Here is a 20,794-nt window from a genome sequence, read left to right as displayed (position 1 = left end):
TCACTAGGATGAATGACTTCAGGTTTACAACCATTAGAATCTTTCCAGATCACTTGATTTCCTAGATCGACTACCCAACCGAATTTCTGCATAAAATCTGTGCCAAGTACAGGTCCTTCTCAAAAAATTAGCATATAGTGTTAAATTTCATTATTTACCATAATGTAATGATTACAATTAAACTTTCATATATTATAGATTCATTATCCACCAACTGAAATTTGTCAGGTCTTTTATTGTTTTAATACTGATGATTTTGGCATACAACTCCTGATAACCCAAAAAACCTGTCTCAATAAATTAGCATATCAAGAAAAGGTTCTCTAAACGACCTATTACCCTAATCTTCTGAATCAACTAATTAACTCTAAACACATGCAAAAGATACCTGAGGCTTTTATAAACTCCCTGCCTGGTTCATTACTCAAAACCCCCATCATGGGTAAGACTAGCGACCTGACAGATGTCAAGAAGGCCATCATTGACACCCTCAAGCAAGAGGGTAAGACCCAGAAAGAAATTTCTCAACAAATAGGCTGTTCCCAGAGTGCTGTATCAAGGCACCTCAATGGTAAGTCTGTTGGAAGGAAACAATGTGGCAGAAAACGCTGTACAACGAGAAGAGGAGACCGGACCCTGAGGAAGATTGTGGAGAAGGACCGATTCCAGACCTTGGGGAACCTGAGGAAGCAGTGGACTGAGTCTGGTGTGGAAACATCCAGAGCCACCGTGCACAGGCGTGTGCAGGAAATGGGCTACAGGTGCCGCATTCCCCAGGTAAAGCCACTTTTGAACCATAAACAGCGGCAGAGGCGCCTGACCTGGGCTACAGAGAAGCAGCACTGGACTGTTGCTAAGTGGTCCCAAGTACTTTTTTCTGATGAAAGCAAATTTTGCATGTCATTCGGAAATCAAGGTGCCAGAGTCTGGAGGAAGACTGGGGAGAAGGAAATGCCAAAATGCCTTAAGTCCAGTGTCAAGTACCCACAGTCAGTGATGGTGTGGGGTGCCATGTCAGCTGCTGGTGTTGGTCCACTGTGTTTCATCAAGGGCAGGGTCAATGCAGCTAGCTATCAGGAGATTTTGGAGCACTTCATGCTTCCATCGGCTGAAATGCTTTATGGAGATGAAGATTTCATTTTTCAGCACGACCTGGCACCTGCTCACAGTGCAAAAACCACTGGTAAATGGTTTACTGACCATGGTATTACTGTGCTCAATTGGCCTGCCAACTCTCCTGACCTGAACCCCATAGAGAATCTGTGGGATATTGTGAAGAGAAAGTTGAGAGACGCAAGACCCAACACTCTGGATGAGCTTAAGGCCGCTATTGAAGCATCCTGGGCCTCCATAACATCTCAGCAGTGTCACAGGCTGATTGCCTCCATGCCACGCCGCATTGAAGCAGTCATTTCTGCCAAAGGATTCCCGACCAAGTATTGAGTGCATAACTGAACATTATTATTTGATGGTTTTTTTGTTTGTTATTAAAAAACACTTTTATTTGATTGGATGGGTGAAATATGCTAATTTATTGAGACAGGTTTTTTGGGTTATCAGGAGTTGTATGCCAAAATCATCAGTATTAAAACAATAAAAGACCTGACAAATTTCAGTTGGTGGATAATGAATCTATAATATATGAAAGTTTAATTGTAATCATTACATTATGGTAAATAATGAAATTTAACACTATATGCTAATTTTTTTAGAAGGACCTGTATATTTTCAGAATCACGACCATAGCAAATGTCAATTCCTGTTTTGGAAGAACTAGGTATTTCCAACATCACATTGGTAACCAAGGTTGCTGTAGTTCCACCTTTCCACTAAAACCAACAATAGTACAAACTGGTGAATCTGGTTGTAGCTTCGAATCAAGATTTGTAACACGTAATTGAGCTCCTGTATCAATAAGAAATACAACATTCTGTCCTGCTAAATTTCCATTGATAAATGGTCTTCCACAGTCATCCAATGCAACGAGTCACGAATTCCAATGAATGGGGTGTAGGAGTAGTCTGTGATTGTCAGAAGATGGAGGAGATGGGAGAAGACCAATGTCCTTATTAAAAGCACTTGAAATTCTGTCCCTGGACTCAGTCTCCTTCACAGTCATCTCTTGGATCTGTCTGATTAATGGTGCATATGGTGACTGCGTTTGTCTGTTGTCAGTCTGAGTGAATGCAGAAGAATGTAATGGAGGTGTTGAAGGTTTGGTGGATGATTTTGGCATGAGTCCATTTTCCCTTCCAAGCTTACCTGTTCCTTGTGTACCTGTCTCTGAGTCTGCTCTCAAGAATTTTCTGCACTGCCATTTTAAGTGTCCAGGTATACCACAAAAATAACAATGGATATTGTTCCTTTGTGTAGTATTTTTACCTCTATGATCAATGTAATCTCTAATCTTGGATGTTCCTGTGGGTCTAGGTTTCAGCTGACTTCTTTCTCATGAACTACAGCTATTTTAGTCAATAAAAACTGTTGCTTCTTGTAATGATGGCTGAGCACTAGCCAACTGCTCTGAGGCAGGATCTAAATATTTGAACTTTTTTACAAAAAATCTGATCATGGACGTTGGCTCCGCATGAGGCCTAAGATCCATCACCATCCTAAAGGCCTGTTCAAATTTTACCAAAAATGCAAATGGGTCATCATTAGTATTAGTTCGTACATTTTCCAGAACATCAATTGTAGGAGTGGCTTCGCCGGTTGTAAACAATATTGATTGTTCTTCAAAAAGAACCTGAAGACCCACCTCTTCCGACAAGCCTACAACCTGCAGTAACCACCGATCGACCAAACCGCTGCATGACCAGCTCTATCCTCACCTACTGTATTCTCACCCATCCCTTGTAGATTGTGAGCCTTCGCGGGCAGGGTCCTCACTCCTCCTGTACCAGTTATGACTTGTATTGTTTAAGATTATTGTACTTGTTTTTATTATGTATACCCCTCGTCACATGTAAAGCGCCATGGAATAAATGGCGCTATAACAATAAATAATAATAATAATAATAATAGTCTAAGTCTGTCTTCTTTTGTGCTATGCATCAATTTATCATTTAATATGGGTGTGGTCTGTAACCTTTTTCCCATATGTGAGGGTAACCATACTTTGAATATCTTATATTTTTGTTCATCATTAAGATTGAACTTATCTGTGTTTGATTAAAAAATGTCCGCACTATAAAAGGCATCCATCTTGCCATTGAAGTTTGGAATGTCTTTTACAATTTTCATTAACTATTCATGTATTTTCAGATTAATGCGTGCAGCTCTGTCATGGAATTGTTTCTGTTGTAGTTCATCTGCTTGTAAATCTTCTACTGAAACAGCTGGATTTTGTGTGTCTGGTACAAATGATACGGCGGCATTGTCTTCCTGTTTGTTTGATCGTGTAACAACAGAAGCCTTTTTTATCTTGGTGCAATTTGGACAATAATTCTGCTCGAGTATCAATTTGATCTTCCCATTGTTCATTATGCTCTGACAATATAAAACAATTTGGACAATCAAAGTAAACCCCGTCAGACTCTTGTGTGTTACCTTGTGTGTCAGTATGACCAATGTCTTGTGTGATAGTACATGCTTTATGTATTTGTGTTTCAGTTTTCTCAAAGACGAAATTATTGTACACTCGGACCATGTGCATTCCATTTTGAAGCTTTCTCTGTAACTTGTTTTACTGAAAAACCTCTGATCAATTTTAAGATTCTCTGTTTCACATTGGCTATACAAACTAGACCATAATTGTGCATCTGTATGGCTATGAACAAACTTAAACTCTATATTACTTTTCTTAGAATAATCATGAATAAAATCCATTTTCTCACCTATGGAATGTCTTTTCCTCTATTGGATTGATCCAACCGTCAATGGATGGTCCTCTGTGTCTTTACTGAAATCCTCAGACCTCCGTCTGGATAGGACACATGTAGCTCTTTATGGTTGGGGACACAAATCTTCACTCCTCTGTAGGCTCGGTCTGATCCTTGTGACGTGAAATAGTGGAATTCCTGCACCTTGAACAACAGGTGTTTAGCAGAGCTCACCTCCACCTGTGTGCAATCAAAAGGAATCCACCCAAAATAGCACAAAAATCAGATTTGGCTGGGCTCCCCAAAATGTTAGAAAAAATAACACTTTCTTACTTTTTTTTTTTTTTTTTAAAGTAAGAGCACAGTGAGGATAGAAAGGAACACAATATTGAATTCTGTGGATAAAACAAATCTTGTGTAATGTTTATTCAAAAAGTGATTACAAAAATGAAGAAAAGTAAGTTCATAGCATCCCAAAATAAGTATTAGATTATAAAAGAGAAAACAAGCATTCAGTGGTTCTTGCATATGGTCTTGAAGTTGATGTGGTCCGGGTTGGAGTTTCTTAAAGTATGAGAGATCTCCTGAACAAGAGTTAGGTCGGCTTATATACTATTTTGACCCATAGACTTACATTGGTTTCTATTTTTCCTGTCTCATAACATAAGATGATCTGCCGCTATGTTCATAGCCTCTACCATATTAGAAGAACACTAGTAACTTGCGGAATATGCATATTAGTTATTTGTACATTACCTCATTTTGAAATGCTTAAGCATATAGCCTGTGACCTTTATGAACCATTTACTATCTCCAAATAGCCACATATTGACAGTCCTGACAAAAGCCCTATAGTTCTGACAAACAGAGAACAGACGTATCGGCCAAAATCCTCAGAATAACTCAATCCCTCAATATACAGAGTATCTATTTGCTAGTTAGAACCTGCATATGTTAAATAATCTATATTTTTTATTATTGAATTACTAATATTTTACAGTGTCTTATCCTCCTTCTGGAGTGTGTCAATGACTGCCTTCTAGACATCTGTCCAGTGAGCAGTCTTCCTCATGATTGTGGAGCCTACTGAAACAGACTAAGGGACCTTTTTTGAACGTTTAGGAAGCCACTGCAGGTGTTTTTATTCTAATTTACTGACATAATGACTTTTGGGTTTTCATTGGCTATAGGATATAGTCATCAACAGAAATAAAGGCTTGAGATAGATCACTCTGTAATGACTAATTTAAGAGTTTAATGTTTTGCATTGAAGAACTGAAATAAATTAACTTTTTGATAATATTCTAATTTAGTTAGAAGCACTTGTATGTGACTATGTAAAAACAATTAAGAACTTAAAGCTTCTCCCCTGTGTGAATTCTTTGGTGGATAGAAAGAGATGGTTTCTTCACAAAACATTTCTCACATTCTGAACAGGAAAAAGGCTTCTCCCCTGTGTGAGTTTTCTGGTGGCTAACAAGATTCGTTTTGTGGTTAAAACATTTCCCACATTCTGAACAGGAAAAAGGCTTCTCCCCTGTGTGGGTTTTCTGGTGGCTAACAAGATTCGTTTTGTGGTTAAAACATTTCCCACATTCGGGACAGGAAAAAGGCTTCTCCCCTGTGTGGGTTTTCTGGTGGCTAACAAGATTCGCTTTCTGGTTAAAACATTTCCCACATTCTGAACATGAAAAAGGCTTCTCCCCTGTGTGGGTTTTCTGGTGGCTAAAAAGATTCGCTTTCTGGTTAAAACATTTCCCACATTCTGAACAGGAAAACGGCTTCTCCCCTGTGTGAGATCTATGATGTGTGACAAGAAATGCTTTATATAGAAAACATTTCCCACATTCTGAACAGGAAAAAGGCTTCTCTCCCGTGTGAGCTATTTGGTGGGTAACAAGCTGCGCTTTCCGAATAAAACATTTCCCACATTCTGAACAGGAAAAAGGCTTCTCCCCTGTGTGGGATTTCTGGTGGCTAACAAGATTCATTTTGTGGTTAAAACATTTCCCACATTCTGAACAGGAAAAAGGCTTCTTCCCTGTGTGGGTTTTCTGGTGGCTAACAAGATTCAATTTCTGGTTAAAACATTTCCCACATTCTGAACATGAAAAAGGCTTCTCCCCAGTGTGGGTTTTCTGGTGGCTAACAAGATTCGCTTTCTGGTTAAAACATTTCCCACATTCTGAACATGAAAAAGGCTTCTCCCCTGTGTGGGTTTTCTGGTGGATAACAAGATTCGCTTTCCTGGTAAAACATTTCCCACATTCTGAACAGGAAAACGGCTTCTCCCCTGTGTGAGATCTATGATGTCTGACAAGAAATGATTTAGCTCGAAAATATTTCCCACATTCTGAACAGGAAAAAGGCGCTTCCCCTGTGTGGGTTTTCTGGTGGCTAACAAGAGTCGCTTTGTGGTTAAAACATTTCCCACATTCTGAACAGGAAAAAGGCTTCTTCCCTGTTTGAGATCTATGATGTTTGATAAGACCTGATTTATCTAGAAAACATTTCCCACATTCTGAACAGGAAAAAGGCTTCTCTCCTGTGTGAGATCTATGATGTCTGACAAGAAATGATTTATCTAGAAAACATTTCCCACATTCTGAACAGGAAAAAGGCTTCTCTCCTGTGTGAGTTCTTTGGTGGATAACAAGCTGTGCTTTCCGAATAAAACATTTCCCACATTCTGAACAGGAAAAAGGCTTCTCCTCTGTGTGGGTTTTCTGGTGGCTAACAAGATTCGATTTCTGGTTAAAACATTTCCCACATTCTGAACAGGAAAAAGGCTTTTTCCCTGTGTGAATTCTCTGGTGACTGACAAAATCTGATTTCTGGTTAAAACATCTCCCACACTTGGAACAAGAAAATCTATTGTCTGCTTTGTGAAGTTTTTGTTGCTTGAGAAATGACTTTTCTAGGGGAAAACTATTTCCATATTCTGAAAATGAAAATGTCTTCATTGTTTTAGGAGCAGTTTGATTTTTAATGCTTATTTTGTGACTTTGATTTTCCTTAGTAGTCGGTAATGAATCAGAAGACAGGACTTGTTCCAAATGATCAGATGACAGATCTTTGCTGTGAAGGGATGATGGTATATTTGGAGTAATGGCATTCACTTCAATTGTATCCTGTGGGATCTCAAGATTATCTGATTTAAACATTGAAGATGTCAGCTGTCCTGCTGATTTCCTGCTATGGTCTTCTGCCAAGAATAAAACCAATTATTATTTTAGAATAAAATATCCTTGAATTCTATACTCTTGAACATTTCTACTTAAACGGTCTGTAAAAATGGCAAGTTATGCAAAATTATTGAATTATTCACAAAGACAATGACAGTTTACTAGACTGTGCTCAAAACCACATTAAGCATCCATGCTTTTGGCATTACTATAGTGAGAAGAAACCACTTATTTTACGGCATGTGTATCTCCTGAAGCACAATCTGGGCACTATGTGTTGGGTAATAACTTGGGATATTTGCAATTTTCCAAAATCTGGAAACTGCAGTGCAGTCAAAATAGTCACTATTTCTATAGATTAATTTATTGAGGGTTATAATTTACAAAATGGAGTCACTTTATAGGGATTTCATCAGATCTGGTTTTCTGCAATTTTGTCATATTAGAGATTCTGCAAATGGTGTGCCCCATCTCCTCTGCGATCTGCTCCTGCAATGTCTGCTTCGGACACCAGACGCGGCTTACTAATTCTGCAGGCGATGCTGGTAACAGAGGTGGGGTTGGAACCAGAAGCTCTTAGCAGTGCAGGCTCTTCCCAGGAACTAAGATTAGGGTGCCTGATATCTGTAGTACCATCCAGTCTGGCAGTATAGGTGTGTGTGTGTGTATTCAGCTGCAGTAATCTCTTCCCTGTTTTAGCCAATTGGAAAGCACCAAACATTTTTTTATCAGATAAATTTGTATTAACGATAACAAGATTTACAACAGATCACATGTTCATTCATACTCATTTTATGTTTTACAGTAAATTAACCCCCCCGATGGAGACGATATCAGGAGCAAACAATAATTCGTCCATAGTTGACAATATCAGAGTTCTAGTTTACCATAAGTTGTATTCTATAATACTATATACTGGTATAACATTAATGCTATCCAACCACGGCGGCCATAATTTATGGAAGAAATCTAGCTCGTCCCTCCTGGTGTAAATGCTTTTCTCAAGCTCAGTTATGTGGTTCGTTTGAGCAATGAATTCGCGTCTGGACAGAGGCTCCTCTCTAACCTAATATTTTGCAATCAGTTTACTTGCAGCAAACGATAATCTTGCAATTACAATTTTAGTCGTATTGTCAGTTAATATTTCCTCCACATACCCTAATATACATATCAACGGATCCCTAGGGATAACGCACCCATAAACCACTCAAATGCAGTTCAACACTACAATACAATAGGAGGACTATCTGGGAGAATGCCAAAGCTTATGCAATATGTCCGTCTGAGATTGCCAACACCTTGGATAATCAGAGTTGGACTTCAAAAGCACCACACCTTACTACAGCTTGAAGCATATTGCCGGAATCTGCCAGATACAGCCTTGATCTCCTCTAGTTCAGTCCTCTGTGCTCAGCTCCAGGCTTGTGTATTTGTTTCCTGTTGTGACCCCAGCCTGTTTACTGACTACTCCTATGTCTCCTGAGTTAGTATTTTCTCTGGCCTCTTGGTTCTGACACGGTTATCTGTCTATTCTTCCTCCCATCTTACTCCACAGAACAGCAGGTAACACTGGGCTTCAAGCCTAGGGGTCTCTGTGTAAGTCCAAATCTGTCATGAACCCCACAGAGATTCCTGACCGCTGCCACCAATATGTCACGGATTCACACCGTGACCGTCACCCCTACGTCACGGATCGGGGTGACTTTAGGCCAACAGACGGCTATCACATGTACAGGGGGCTTATCTTAGCTATCCCTCCACTGCTACAATGCGATGAACAAAAATAAACACACATAAGGCTATTGACCTCTTAGTTTATAGCAGGGGCTTATTTTAGGTATCCCACTGCTCTTCAATATACCACAAACTGCAGGGATTTATGTGCATCCTGCTTACAGTTCCACTTAAACCTTGCAGCTCTCTGGCGCCCCCCTTTCTGTCAGGTCAGATACTGCACCTAGGGTGATTAGTCGCCAGAAAGGCTGCCTGCTATCTACTAGCTATTGGGCACGCTGCAGCGATGTGATAAACTACTCCCGCTCAGGCAGGAACAATAATTATCAACGCCGCAGTCACTACATTGACACCCAAAGGCCTGCACACGGTATTGCTGCCACCAGCTTCGATTAAACGGGTCCGAAGCTAACCCAAAACAGTAGCGTAATTCCCTTCAGGAGACAGGGGTACGTTTTAGAACAGGAAGATCGAACTAGTATTAAATATTATACTCCGTAAAGTTTAGGCAGTGTTTATACAAAAATATTACAAGGATGTTACAAAAGGAGACAATTGCAAATATGTACAAGGTAATTATAAAAAAACAGGGAATAACATGAGAAATCAACACTTACATGTGTTCAGAGCATTGCAGGCAACCAGGCTAGTGGAGTTCCCATACGTCCCAGTGCATTAGGACTTGCAGTCAGGGCTCTTCAGGTAAAAAACTGACTACTGGAAGCCTGCCAGAAACTTATAACCTGCAGCCTGTGACATCACAGAAAGGGCTGAGTTAAGATCGCCCTCCTCTTTCTTCAGTCTTGGTAACTCTAACACAAGTTACTCTAATGGCTGTATCTCCGCTACAGAACATGTCATAATCATAACAAACACAGCATTCATCTCGTATTAACGTGGACATTCTAATGAGATCAAATATGTCCTATTTGTGATGCATAATTAGAGAGAAATCCAAACTTTTTTACCAGATGGAGTTAGAAGCTCATGTTTACAGCGGTTGACAGATCCAATGAGGGAGATTCCAAATATGTATTTATTATTCTCCTATCTTAAACCGTTTGCCTAATATCTTACAATAACAGAATAAAGGACCCTCATGGATTCTAGAGTCTTCTAATCCAGTTCTAGCTGGCAAAGCTTTCCAATGCAGCTATGCCGATCGTAAATTCCTCTCTTCAATAAAACTCCCCCACATACATTGGCAAGGCAAGGTCTTGCCTGAGTTAAATGGAAGTTTTTTTTTTTAGCCCACATCCTGGGCTGACAAGAGAAACTAAACTTATATGATATTTCATACAATATCGTGACACCTCCCCCTTTTGGTGTGCGCTACAGAGGCAGAACCCAACGGTATGCCTCCATGCGCACCTCAGTAGGTTCACCATAGGGGGACAGTCCATCTGCATTTCCATGTTCCCTGCCCGTTTCTTGTTCAATGGTGAAGTCAAGCTGCTGAAGGGCAAGGCTCCAGCGTAGCAACCTGCCGTTGGTTCCACACATGGCGTTTAGCCAGCGCAGAGGGTTGTGGTCGGTCACCACGGTGAAGGTGCGACCGTACAAGTAGGGCTGCAAGCGCTGCAGGGCCCAGACTATGGCCAGGCACTCCTTCTCGATGGTGGAGTTGGCTACTTCCCTCGGCAAAAGTTTTCGGCTCAGGTACAACACGGGGTGCTCTTGGTCCTCCGAGTCAACCTGGCTGAGCACAGCACCAAGGCCAAATGTTGGCGTCAGTCTGTACCAAGAAAGGTCGACTGCTTGCAACACAGGGGCGTTGCACAGTGCGGTTTTCAACGCCTGGAAGGCCCCCTCACAGCCATCTGTCCAGTTGACGATGTGGGGTAGCTTCTTCCTGGTGAGGTCCGTCAAAGGTTTTGCCAGGCTACTATAGTGCTGTACGAAGCGCCTATAGTACCCTGCAGTGTCCAGGAAAGACATCACCTGTTTCTTGGTCGCAGGAGTGGGCCAGTTCACGATCGCGCCCACTTTCTCAGGCTCTGGGTTTAGGGTGCCTCCGCCTACCCGGTGACCCAGGTAGTGGACCTCCCTCATGCCCATCTGGCGCTTTCCGGGCTTGATAGTCAGTCCTGCTTGGTGAATTCGCCTGAGCACCTCCTTGAGATGCTACAGGTGTTCCTTCCAGGAGGGACTGAAAATGGCAATGTCATCCAAGTACGCCACTGCGTACTTCTCCAGTCCCTGAAGCAGGAGGTTGACCATCCGCTGGAAAGTGGCAGGGGCATTCTTCATGCCGAAGGGCATGACCGTGGACTCGTACAGTCCAAAGGGTGTGATAAAGGTGGACTTCTCCTGCGCCTTGGGGCTCAGGTGAATCTGCCAGTATCCTCGACTCAGATCCATTATTGTCAGGTATTTTGCGCCAGCTAACTTCTCAAGCAGCTCCTCGATGCGCGGCATTGGGTGCGCGTCAGAGGCTGTAATGGTGTTGAGCCCCCTGTAGTCCACGCAGAACCGGGTGGTCCAGTCCTTCTTTGGCACGAGAACTACAGGTGAGGCCCACGCGCTCTTTGACCGTCGAATCACTCCCAGCTGTAACATCTCATCGATCTCCTGGCGCATAATCTGCTGCACCTGGTCAGAGATTCGATAGGGTGTTCGCCGTAGTGGGGCGTGATTCCCGGTGTCCACCTCGTGGACTGCTAATTCAGTCATCCCAGGTTGGTTGGAGAACACGACCCGGAAGGGTTCCAGTGTGGTTTGCAACTGCAACCGATGTGGTTCAGTTAGCAAGGCGCTTAACTCCACTGTTATGACCTGGTGGTTAGGAGCACCCGACGTGATAGTTAAACTCATACAGGACGAGCTCTGGAATGTGGGAGCTCTGCTGACCGCAAGCCCTAATCCTATCGCACACACTAAAAATAGCGCTCCTGACGCAGCCTAGGCGCCTCGTCACAGCCTCAGAGCTAGCTAGCCCTAGAGATAGAAAGTAAAGCCTACCTTGCCTCAGAGAAATTCCCCAAAGGAATAGGCAGCCCCCGACATATAATGACTGTGAGTAAAGATGAAAGTCCCAAACGCAGAAATGAAATAGGTTTCAGCAAATGGAGGCCAGACTTACTAAATAGACAGAGGATAGGAAAGGAATCTTTGTGGTCAGCACAAAAACCTACAAAAGACCACGCAGAGTGTGCAAAAGGGTCCACCGCACCGACTCACTGTGTGTGGAGTGCCACTCTGCATCCCAGAGCTTCCAGCTAGCAAGACAAAATCAGGATAACCAGCTGGACAAAGAAACAATGAGCAAAAATAACAATAAGGAACTTAGCTTCTGCAGGAGAAGACAGGTCACCAGGCAGATCCAGGAGCGAACTGAACCAATGCTAAAACATTGACAGCTGGCATGGAGTAACGATCTGAGTGGAGTTAAATAGAAAAGCCTACCAAAGGATAAACCACGTCACCTGTGTAAGGAACCTCAGAAGCAGCAGCTTCACTCATAGCCACCAGAGGGAGCCCATAGACAGAACTCGCCGAAGTACCATTCACGACCACAGGAGGGAGGTCGACAACAGAATTCACAACAGTACCCCCCCTTGAGGAGGGGTCACCGAACCCTCACCAGAGCCCCTAGGCCGATCAGGATGAGCCAAATGAAAGGCACGAACAAGATCGGCAGCATGAACATCAGAGGCAAAAACCCAGGAATTATCATCTTGACCATAACCCTTCCACTTGACCAGGTACTGGAGTTTCCATCTCGAAACACGAGAATCCAAAATCTTCTCCACCACATACTCCAACTCCCCCTCGACCAACACCGGGGCAGGAGGATCAACGGAGGGAACCATAGGCGCCACGTATCTCCGCAACAACGACCTATGGAACACATTATGGATGGCAAAAGAAGCTGGAAGGTCCAAACGAAATGACACAGGATTAAGAACCTCAGAAATCTTATATGGTCCAATGAAACGAGGCTTAAACTTAGGATAGGAAACCTTCATAGGAACGTGACGAGATGACAACCAAACCAAATCCCCAACACGAAGTCGGGGACCAACACAACGCCGACGGTTAGCGAAACGTTGAGCCTTCTCCTGGGACAATGTCAAATTGTTCACCACATGAGTCCAAATCTGCTGCAACCTGTCCACCACCGCATCCACACCAGGACAGTCCGAAGGCTCAACCTGCCCTGAAGAGAAACGAGGATGGAAACCAGAATTGCAGAAAAAAGGAGAAACTAAAGTAGCCGAGCTGGCCCGATTATTAAGGGCGAACTCAGCCAAAGGCAAGAAGGACACCCAATCATCCTGATCAGCAGAAACAAAGCATCTCAGATATGTCTCCAAAGTCTGATTAGTTCGTTCGGTTTGGCCATTAGTCTGAGGATGGAAAGCCGAAGAAAAAGACAAATCAATGCCCATCTTAGCGCAGAAGGACCGCCAAAACCTCGAAACAAACTGGGAACCTCTGTCCGAGACGATGTTCTCCGGAATGCCATGCAAACGAACCACATGCTGGAAAAACAATGGCACCAAATCAGAGGAGGAAGGCAGTTTAGATAAGGGTACTGTTATGATCAGGTAATTCAGTACCACAATGGACATAGAAGTCAGAGTACATACAGTGACCTGACAATAACCTAAAAACATAAAACGAGCTCTGAGACGTGGGAACTCTGCTGACCGCAATCCCTAATCCTCTCCAACCACACTAAAAGCAGCCGTGGATTGCGCCTAACGCTCCCTATGCAACTCGGCACAGCCTGAGAAACTAGCTAGCCTGAAGATAAAAAATAAGCCTACCTTGCCTCAGAGAAATACCCCAAAGGAAAAGGCAGCCCCCCACATATAATGACTGTGAGTTAAGAAGAAAAGACAAACGTAGAGATGAAATAGATTTAGCAAAGTGAGGCCCGACTTTCTGAACAGAGCGAGGATAGGAAAGGTAACTTTGCGGTCAACACAAAACCCTACAAACAACCACGCAAAGGGGGCAAAAAGACCCTCCGTACCGACTAACGGCACGGAGGTACACCCTCTGCGTCCCAGAGCTTCCAGCAAGCAAGAAAAACCAAATAAGCAAGCTGGACAGAAAAAACAGAAAACAAAAATAACACAAGTGAAACTTAGCTATGCAGAGCAGCAGGCCACAGGAACGATCCAGGAGGAAGCAAGTCCCATACTAGAACATTGACTGGAGGCCAGGATCAAAGCACCAGGTGGAGTTAAATAGAGCAGCACCTAACGACTTCACCACATCACCTGAGGAAGGAAACTCAGAAGCCGCAGTACCACTTTCCTCCACCAACGGAAGCTCACAGACAGAATCAGCCGAAGTAGCACTTGTGACCACAGGAGGGAGCTCTGCCACAGAATTCACAACAGGGTACCAAATGGACCACCTTAGAGAAGCGATCACAAACCACCCAAATGACCGACATCTTTTGAGAAACAGGGAGATCAGAAATAAAATCCATGGAAATATGCGTCCAGGGCCTCTTCGGAATCGGCAAGGGCAAAAGCAACCCACTGGCACGAGAACAGCAGGTCTTAGCCCAAGCACAAATCCCACAGGACTGCACAAAAGAACGCACATTCCGTGACAAAGAAGGCCACCAAAAAGATCTAGCCACCAAATCTCTGGTACCAAAGATTCCAGGATGACCAGCCAATACTCAACAATGAATCTACGAGATAACTCTACCAGTCCATCTATCAGGGACAAACAGTTTCTCCGTAGGACAACGCTCAGGTCTATCAGCCTGAAACTTTTGCAGCACACGCCGCAAATCAGGGGAAATGGCAGACAAAATTACCCCTTCTTTAAGAATACCCGCCGGCTCCAGAACACCCGGAGAGTCAGGCACAAAACTCCTTGACAGGGCATCAGCCTTCACATTCTTAGATCCCGGAAGGTATGAAACCACAAAATCAAAATGGGAGAAAAAGAGCGACCATCGAGCCTGTCTAGGATTCAACCGTTTGGCAGACTTGAGAAGTCAAATTCTTGTGATCCGTCAAGACCACCACGCGATGTTTAGCTCCTTCAAGCCAATGTCGCCACTCCTCGAATGCCCACTTCATGGCCAACAACTCCCGATTGCCCACATCATAATTGCACTCAGCAGGCGAGAATTTTCTAGAAAAGAAGGCACAGGGTTTCATCACCGAGCCATCAGAACTTCTTTGCGACAAAACAGCCCCTGCTCCAATTTCAGAAGCATCAACCTCCACCTGAAAAGGGAGCGAAACATCTGGCTGGCATAACACAGGGGCAGAAGCAAAACGACGCTTCAACTCCTGAAAAGCCGCTACAGCCGCAGAGGACCAATGACCACATCAGCACCTTTCTTGGTCAAATCAGTCAACGGTTTAGCAATACTGGAAAAATTAGCGATGAAGCGACGATAAAAATTAGCAAAGCCCAGGAACTTCTGCAAGCTCTTCACAGATGTCGGCTGAGTCCAATCGTAAATGGCCTGAACTTTAACAGGGTCCATCTCGATAGTAGAAGGGGAAAAAATGAAACCCAAAAATGAAACCTTCTGAACTCCAAAGAGACACTTTGACCCCTTCACAAACAAGGAATTCGCACGAAGGACCTGGAACACCATTCTGACCTGCTTCACATGAGACTCCCAATCATCCGAAAAGACCAAAATGTCATCCAAATATACAATCATAAATCTATCCAGGTACTCTCGGAAGATGTCATGCATAAAGGACTGAAACACAGGTGGAGCATTAGAAAGCCCGAATGGCATAACCAGGTACTCAAAATGGCCCTCGGGCGTACTAAATGCTGTTTTCCATTCATCACCCTGTTTAATTCGCACAAGATTATACTCCCCTCGAAGATCTATCTTGGTGAACCAACTAGCCCCCTTAATCCGAGCAAATAAATCAGACAGCAGCGGCAAAGGATACTGAAATTTGACTGTGATCTTATTAAGAAGGCGGTAATCAATACAAGGTCTCAAAGAACCAACCTTCTTGGCCACAAAAAAGAACCCTGCTCCCAATGGTGACGACGATGGATGAATATGACCCTTCTCCAAGGATTCCTTTATATAACTCCGCAAAGCGGCGTGCTCTGGCACAGATAAATTAAACAGACGGCCCTTAGGAAACTTACTACCAGGAATCAAATTAATAGCACAGTCGCAATCCCTATGAGGAGGTAGGGCACCAGATTTGGGCTCTTCAAATACATCTCGGTAATCTGATAAAAATTCAGGGACTTCAGAAGGAGTGGAATGCGAAATTGACAGCAATGGAACATCACCATGTGTAAAATAATAAAAGCATCGTATCTACAGAAATCAATTATTGAAGCAAGGAGCTCTAGTGTGTGCATGTCAGCTATCCTGGAGACCTTGGTTTCTGCATCTGTTGTTTGTATGTCAAAACTAATGAGTGGAGCTGTCATACTATATCTATATGTGGATTGCTTAGGTTACCCGTAACTAAAACAAAATATATTTAGGATGTACCATGAGGTAATGTAAAGAGCGGTAATGTAAAGAGCCAATGTATGTTTGCAACTTACTAGGTTTTGCTAATATGGTATGAGCTATGGATTTAGTATCAGGTAGATCACCTTATGTGGTTAGGACAGACTCATATGGTATGCACAACCGCACAAGAAAATGAAAAAAACATATATATGTAAATATCAAAAGACACCTTTATTACACCTCAAAAAACATATTAAAAACATTTAAAACATGATATGCACATCTATACATACACCATACCCCAAGGCAAATAGAAGCCTTATCAATATGCCAACGGTATCATAAACACCTCCAAATGAACCTAAAAATGCTCCATATGAAAGAACCCGCATGGAATAACCCTAGAAGTTAACCACACTAGCTTATCTACCACACACTATGTGAAGTGTGTCTGGAAAACCCGCCATTCAGGACAGGTGCCCTCACTGCCTATGTATGTGTACAACGTAATCCAGTTTAGGTAATGATACCCAGGGCAATCAAAGTGTATACAACCTGTCCATAGTCAAATGACAGCGGTGAATGGAGCTGATGGAGAGCAGCAGCATAGGTGGTACAGGGTTATAAACCAGGATTAGGTCTCCATGTGGCAGATGGAGGAGCCGGCCAAATAGCCTAGAGAGACAGCGAGGGTATGGTGAAAGCAGGCCCCATGCGTATCGCTGCCGCAGCAGCTTCGTCAGGGGAAGTGATTAAAGGAGTATTGAACAGGTATAAATAGAACATAGACTCGTAATAATTACATACCGCTGTGTGTGGAGCATCGTATGTGACCAGGAAGAGCGGGGGGAAGGGAGAACCACATGCGCCCTGTCGGGTAAACAGGCAAGATACCGGAAATAGTGCGGCGTCCATAGGGCACACTGCGCGTGCGCACACCGTGATTCCTGATAGGATCGCGTTGCGCATGCGCGGTCCCAAGCCGGCCAGACAAACAAAAAAATAATAAGAGCTCTAGATGTAACGAGTAGTAAGGCGCAGAGCTGAGGAGATGGATATAGCGGACCACTATAGGGAACATGATAATCTGGCCAAGATAAAGAGGAACACTCATATGGGATATGGAAGGGAAATATACAGGGAATGACAGAATAATGAATAGGCTGATAAAGAAGCCGCCAAAAAATCTATAGGGAACAAGCTACTATTGGGAAAGGAATGATGCATCCCATACCAGAACGGTGTGTGGGAAAAAAGTAGGGCAGCGCAAAACAAGCGCAAATAAACCCATGGGACCTGAGGAGGAGGATCCGTTAGTAGGCAGAGGATATATACACATAACAGTAATCCATAGATATACATAGATTTACGATGCATGGTATTATGCCCATCAGAGCCCATAATAAGATAGAGATTGATAATTAATGATTAACCCACCACGGTGTGTCAAGATCCATAATAAGATTGTGATTAACCCACCACGGTATATCCCAAAGTGGTACACAACATCCGACGGTGAAGAGCATATATTTTTTATTATTTATTATTAATGACTCATGTACGTATACACACACATGGTTAGTGATGCAAATGTCTATTCCCCTACTGTAATAGTCCAAAGAGACTCGGAAACTCACACATTCAGGTCCTGATTATAGAGGAACCTCTCCCGTGGAGGTCCTTCATCTAACTTGTCTATCCTGGTATCACCTCTATGAGTGTAGATCGGGTCAAGTCAACCCTTTTAAAGTCCAAAAGATGATAAGTATATCATATGGATGCCAGACTATAGAGACTTGACATAATTCCGTCCGCTTCCAATGTCCTTCCGTTCTCCTGAGTGGCTGTCTACATCCACCATCCATCAGTTTTTCTTCCATCCAATGCCCCGAGGTTCTATGAATTGATACTAGTCTCCAAGACTAAACCGTAATTCCCGAATTTGTGGATGTCCGTTATGCATCTACATCGCCCCATTCCACGTGCCATCAGCTTCCCTAGGGAAGATAAAAGGCAAGTAATCAAGAAAAGGAGGCAGCTATCCATAGGACCGCGTTCGTCCCAAATTACTGATAATCTAGCCCAGGAATCCCGTAAAGAGGAGCTCTTCGTTGAGTCCCAGTGGTGTAACTGTCTGAAGGTCAATGATCCACCTGGATTCTGTACGCAAAAGATGGTTGTTTATATTGCCACCCCTTTCACCACAAAATACTCTCTGTAGCCCCACGATTTTGAGATTAGTGGGGGAGCCCCTGTGAGTCGATAAAAAGTGTGCTGCCACAGGGGTGAGCATTTTACCTTTTGCTTGGTCTGTGGCTGCCAGACGTATGGTGGATATATGCTTCTGTGACCTTTTACGTAACTCTTGGGACGTTTGCCCCACGTAAATCCTATTACAAGGGCACACAAGAGCATAAATAACGTTCCTGGTCTTGCAGTTAATGTATGCTTTTAGGACATGTGTACTAGAGTTGGTAGGATGAGTGAATACATCTTGGGTGGGACTCAACGAAGAGCTCCTCTTTACGGGATTCCTGGGCTAGATTATCAGTAATTTGGGATGAACGCGGTCCTATGGATAGCTGGCTCATTTTCTTGATTACTTGCCTTTTATCTCCCCTAGGGAAGCTGATGGCACGTGGAATGGGGCGATGTGGATGCATAACGGACATCCACAAATTCGGGAATTACGGTTTAGTCTTGGAGACTAGTATCAATTCATAGAGCCTCGGGGCATTGGATGGAAGAAAAACTGATGGATGGTGGATGTAGACAGCCACTCAGGAGAACGGAAGGACATTGGAAGCGGACGGAATTATGTCAAGTCTCTATAGTCTGGCATCCATATGATATACTTATCATCTTTTGGACTTTAAAAGGGTTGACTTGACCCGATCTACACTCATAGAGGTGATACCAGGATAGACAAGCTAGATGAAGGACCTCCACGGGAGAGGTTCCTCTATAATCAGGACCTGAATGTGTGAGTTTCTGAGTCTCTTTGGACTATTACAGTAGGGGAATAGACATTTGCAACACTAACCATGTGTGTGTATACCTACATGAGTCATTAATAATAAATAATAAAAAATATATGCTCTTCACCGTCGGATGTTGTGTACCACTTTGGGATACACCGTGGTGGGTTAATCACAATCTTATTATGGATCTTGACACACCGTGGTGGGTAAAGGTACCTTCACACATAACGATATTGTTAACGATATCGTTGCTATTTGTGACGTAGCAACGATATCGTTAATAAAATCGTTATGTGTGACAGCGACCAACGATCAGGCCCCTGCTGGGAGATCGTTGGTCGCTGAATAAAGTCCAGAACTTTATTTCGTCGCTGGACTCCCTGGAGACATCGCTGGATCGGCGTGTGTGACACCGATCCAGCGATGTCTTCACTGGTAACCAGGGTAAACATCGGGTAACTAAGCGCAGGGCCGCGCTTAGTAACCCGATGTTTACCCTGGTTACCATGCTAAAAGAAAAAAAAACAAACACTAGATACTTACCTACAGCTGTCTGTCCTCCAGCGCTGCGCTCTGCACTCCTCCTGTACTGGCTGTGAGCAGGAAAGCAGAGCGGTGACGTCACCGCTCTGCTTTCCGGCTCCCAGACAGTACAGGAGGAGAGCAGAGAAGCAGAGCACAGCGCTGGAGGACAGACGGCTGTAGGTAAGTATCTAGTGTTTGTTTTTTTTTACTTTTAGCATGGTATCCAGGGTAAACATCGGGTTACTAAGCGCGGCCCTGCGCTTAGTTACCCGATGTTTACCCTGGTTACCGGCATCGTTGGTCGCTGGAGAGCGGTCTGTGTGACAGCTCTCCAGCGACCAAACAGCGACGCTGCAGCGATCCGGATCGTTGTCGGTATCGCTGCAGCGTCGCTAAATGTGAAGGGGCCTTTAATCATTAATTATCAATCTCTATCTTATTATGGGCTCTGATGGGCATAATACCATGCATCGTAAATCTATGTACAGGTCCTTCTAAAAAAATTAGCATATAGTGTTAAATTTCATTATTTACCATAATGTAATGATTACAATTAAACTTTCATATATTATAGATTCATTATCCACCAACTGAAATTTGTCAGGTCTTTTATTGTTTTAATACTGATGATTTTGGCATACAACTCCTGATAACCCAAAAAACCTGTCTCAATAAATTAGCATATCAAGAAAAGGTTCTCTAAACGACCTATTACCCTAATCTTCTGAATCAACTAATTAACTCTAAACACATGCAAAATATACCTGAGGCTTTTATAAACTCCCTGCCTGGTTCATTACTCAAAACCCCCATCATGGGTAAGACTAGCGACCTGACAGATGTCAAGAAGGCCATCATTGACACCCTCAAGCAAGAGGGTAAGACCCAGAAAGAAATTTCTCAACAAATAGGCTGTTCCCAGAGTGCTGTATCAAGGCACCTCAATGGTAAGTCTGTTGGAAGGAAACAATGTGGCAGAAAACGCTGTACAACGAGAAGAGGAGACCGGACCCTGAGGAAGATTGTGGAGAAGGACCGATTCCAGACCTTGGGGAACCTGAGGAAGCAGTGGACTGAGTCTGGTGTGGAAACATCCAGAGCCACCGTGCACAGGCGTGTGCA

At 43.4% G+C, this 20,794-nt stretch overlaps 1 protein-coding gene across 1 annotated transcript; it reads right to left on the bottom strand.

The window, feature by feature from the left end:
* Positions 1-3,246: 3,246 nt before the first annotated feature.
* LOC138666369 (gastrula zinc finger protein XlCGF57.1-like) lies at positions 3,247-11,101 on the bottom strand. Its single transcript, XM_069754598.1, has 6 exons — positions 10,993-11,101; positions 6,678-7,026; positions 6,415-6,554; positions 5,981-6,321; positions 5,561-5,722; positions 3,247-3,489 (listed from the first exon to the last, which is right to left on the bottom strand). The coding sequence occupies exons 1-6, from the start codon at positions 11,099-11,101 to the stop codon at positions 3,247-3,249; spliced, it is 1,344 nt and encodes a 447-aa protein (XP_069610699.1).
* Between the last annotated feature and the right edge of the window lie 9,693 nt (positions 11,102-20,794).

This window comes from Ranitomeya imitator, chromosome 2 (genome assembly GCF_032444005.1).
Source record: "Ranitomeya imitator isolate aRanImi1 chromosome 2, aRanImi1.pri, whole genome shotgun sequence".
NCBI classification, from domain to species: domain Eukaryota; kingdom Metazoa; phylum Chordata; class Amphibia; order Anura; family Dendrobatidae; genus Ranitomeya; species Ranitomeya imitator.
The sequence above is the reverse complement of the archived record's forward strand: the minus strand, read 5'-3'. Positions and strand labels throughout refer to the sequence as shown.

What these genes read in the sequence shown, in the direction of transcription:
- LOC138666369 (XM_069754598.1), bottom strand. Translation starts at nt 11,101, where the DNA reads ATGGATCTGAGTCGAGGATACTGGCAGATTCACCTGAGCCCCAAGGCG. An exon ending in AATAGATTTTCTTGTTCCAA is followed by an intron (nt 6,555 to 6,677) that starts GTGTGGGAGATG and finishes GAATCTTGTTAG; the next exon opens with CCACCAGAAAACCCACACAG. An exon ending in CTGTTCAGAATGTGGGAAAT is followed by an intron (nt 6,322 to 6,414) that starts GTTTTCTAGATA and finishes AATGTTTTCTAG; the next exon opens with ATAAATCAGGTCTTATCAAA.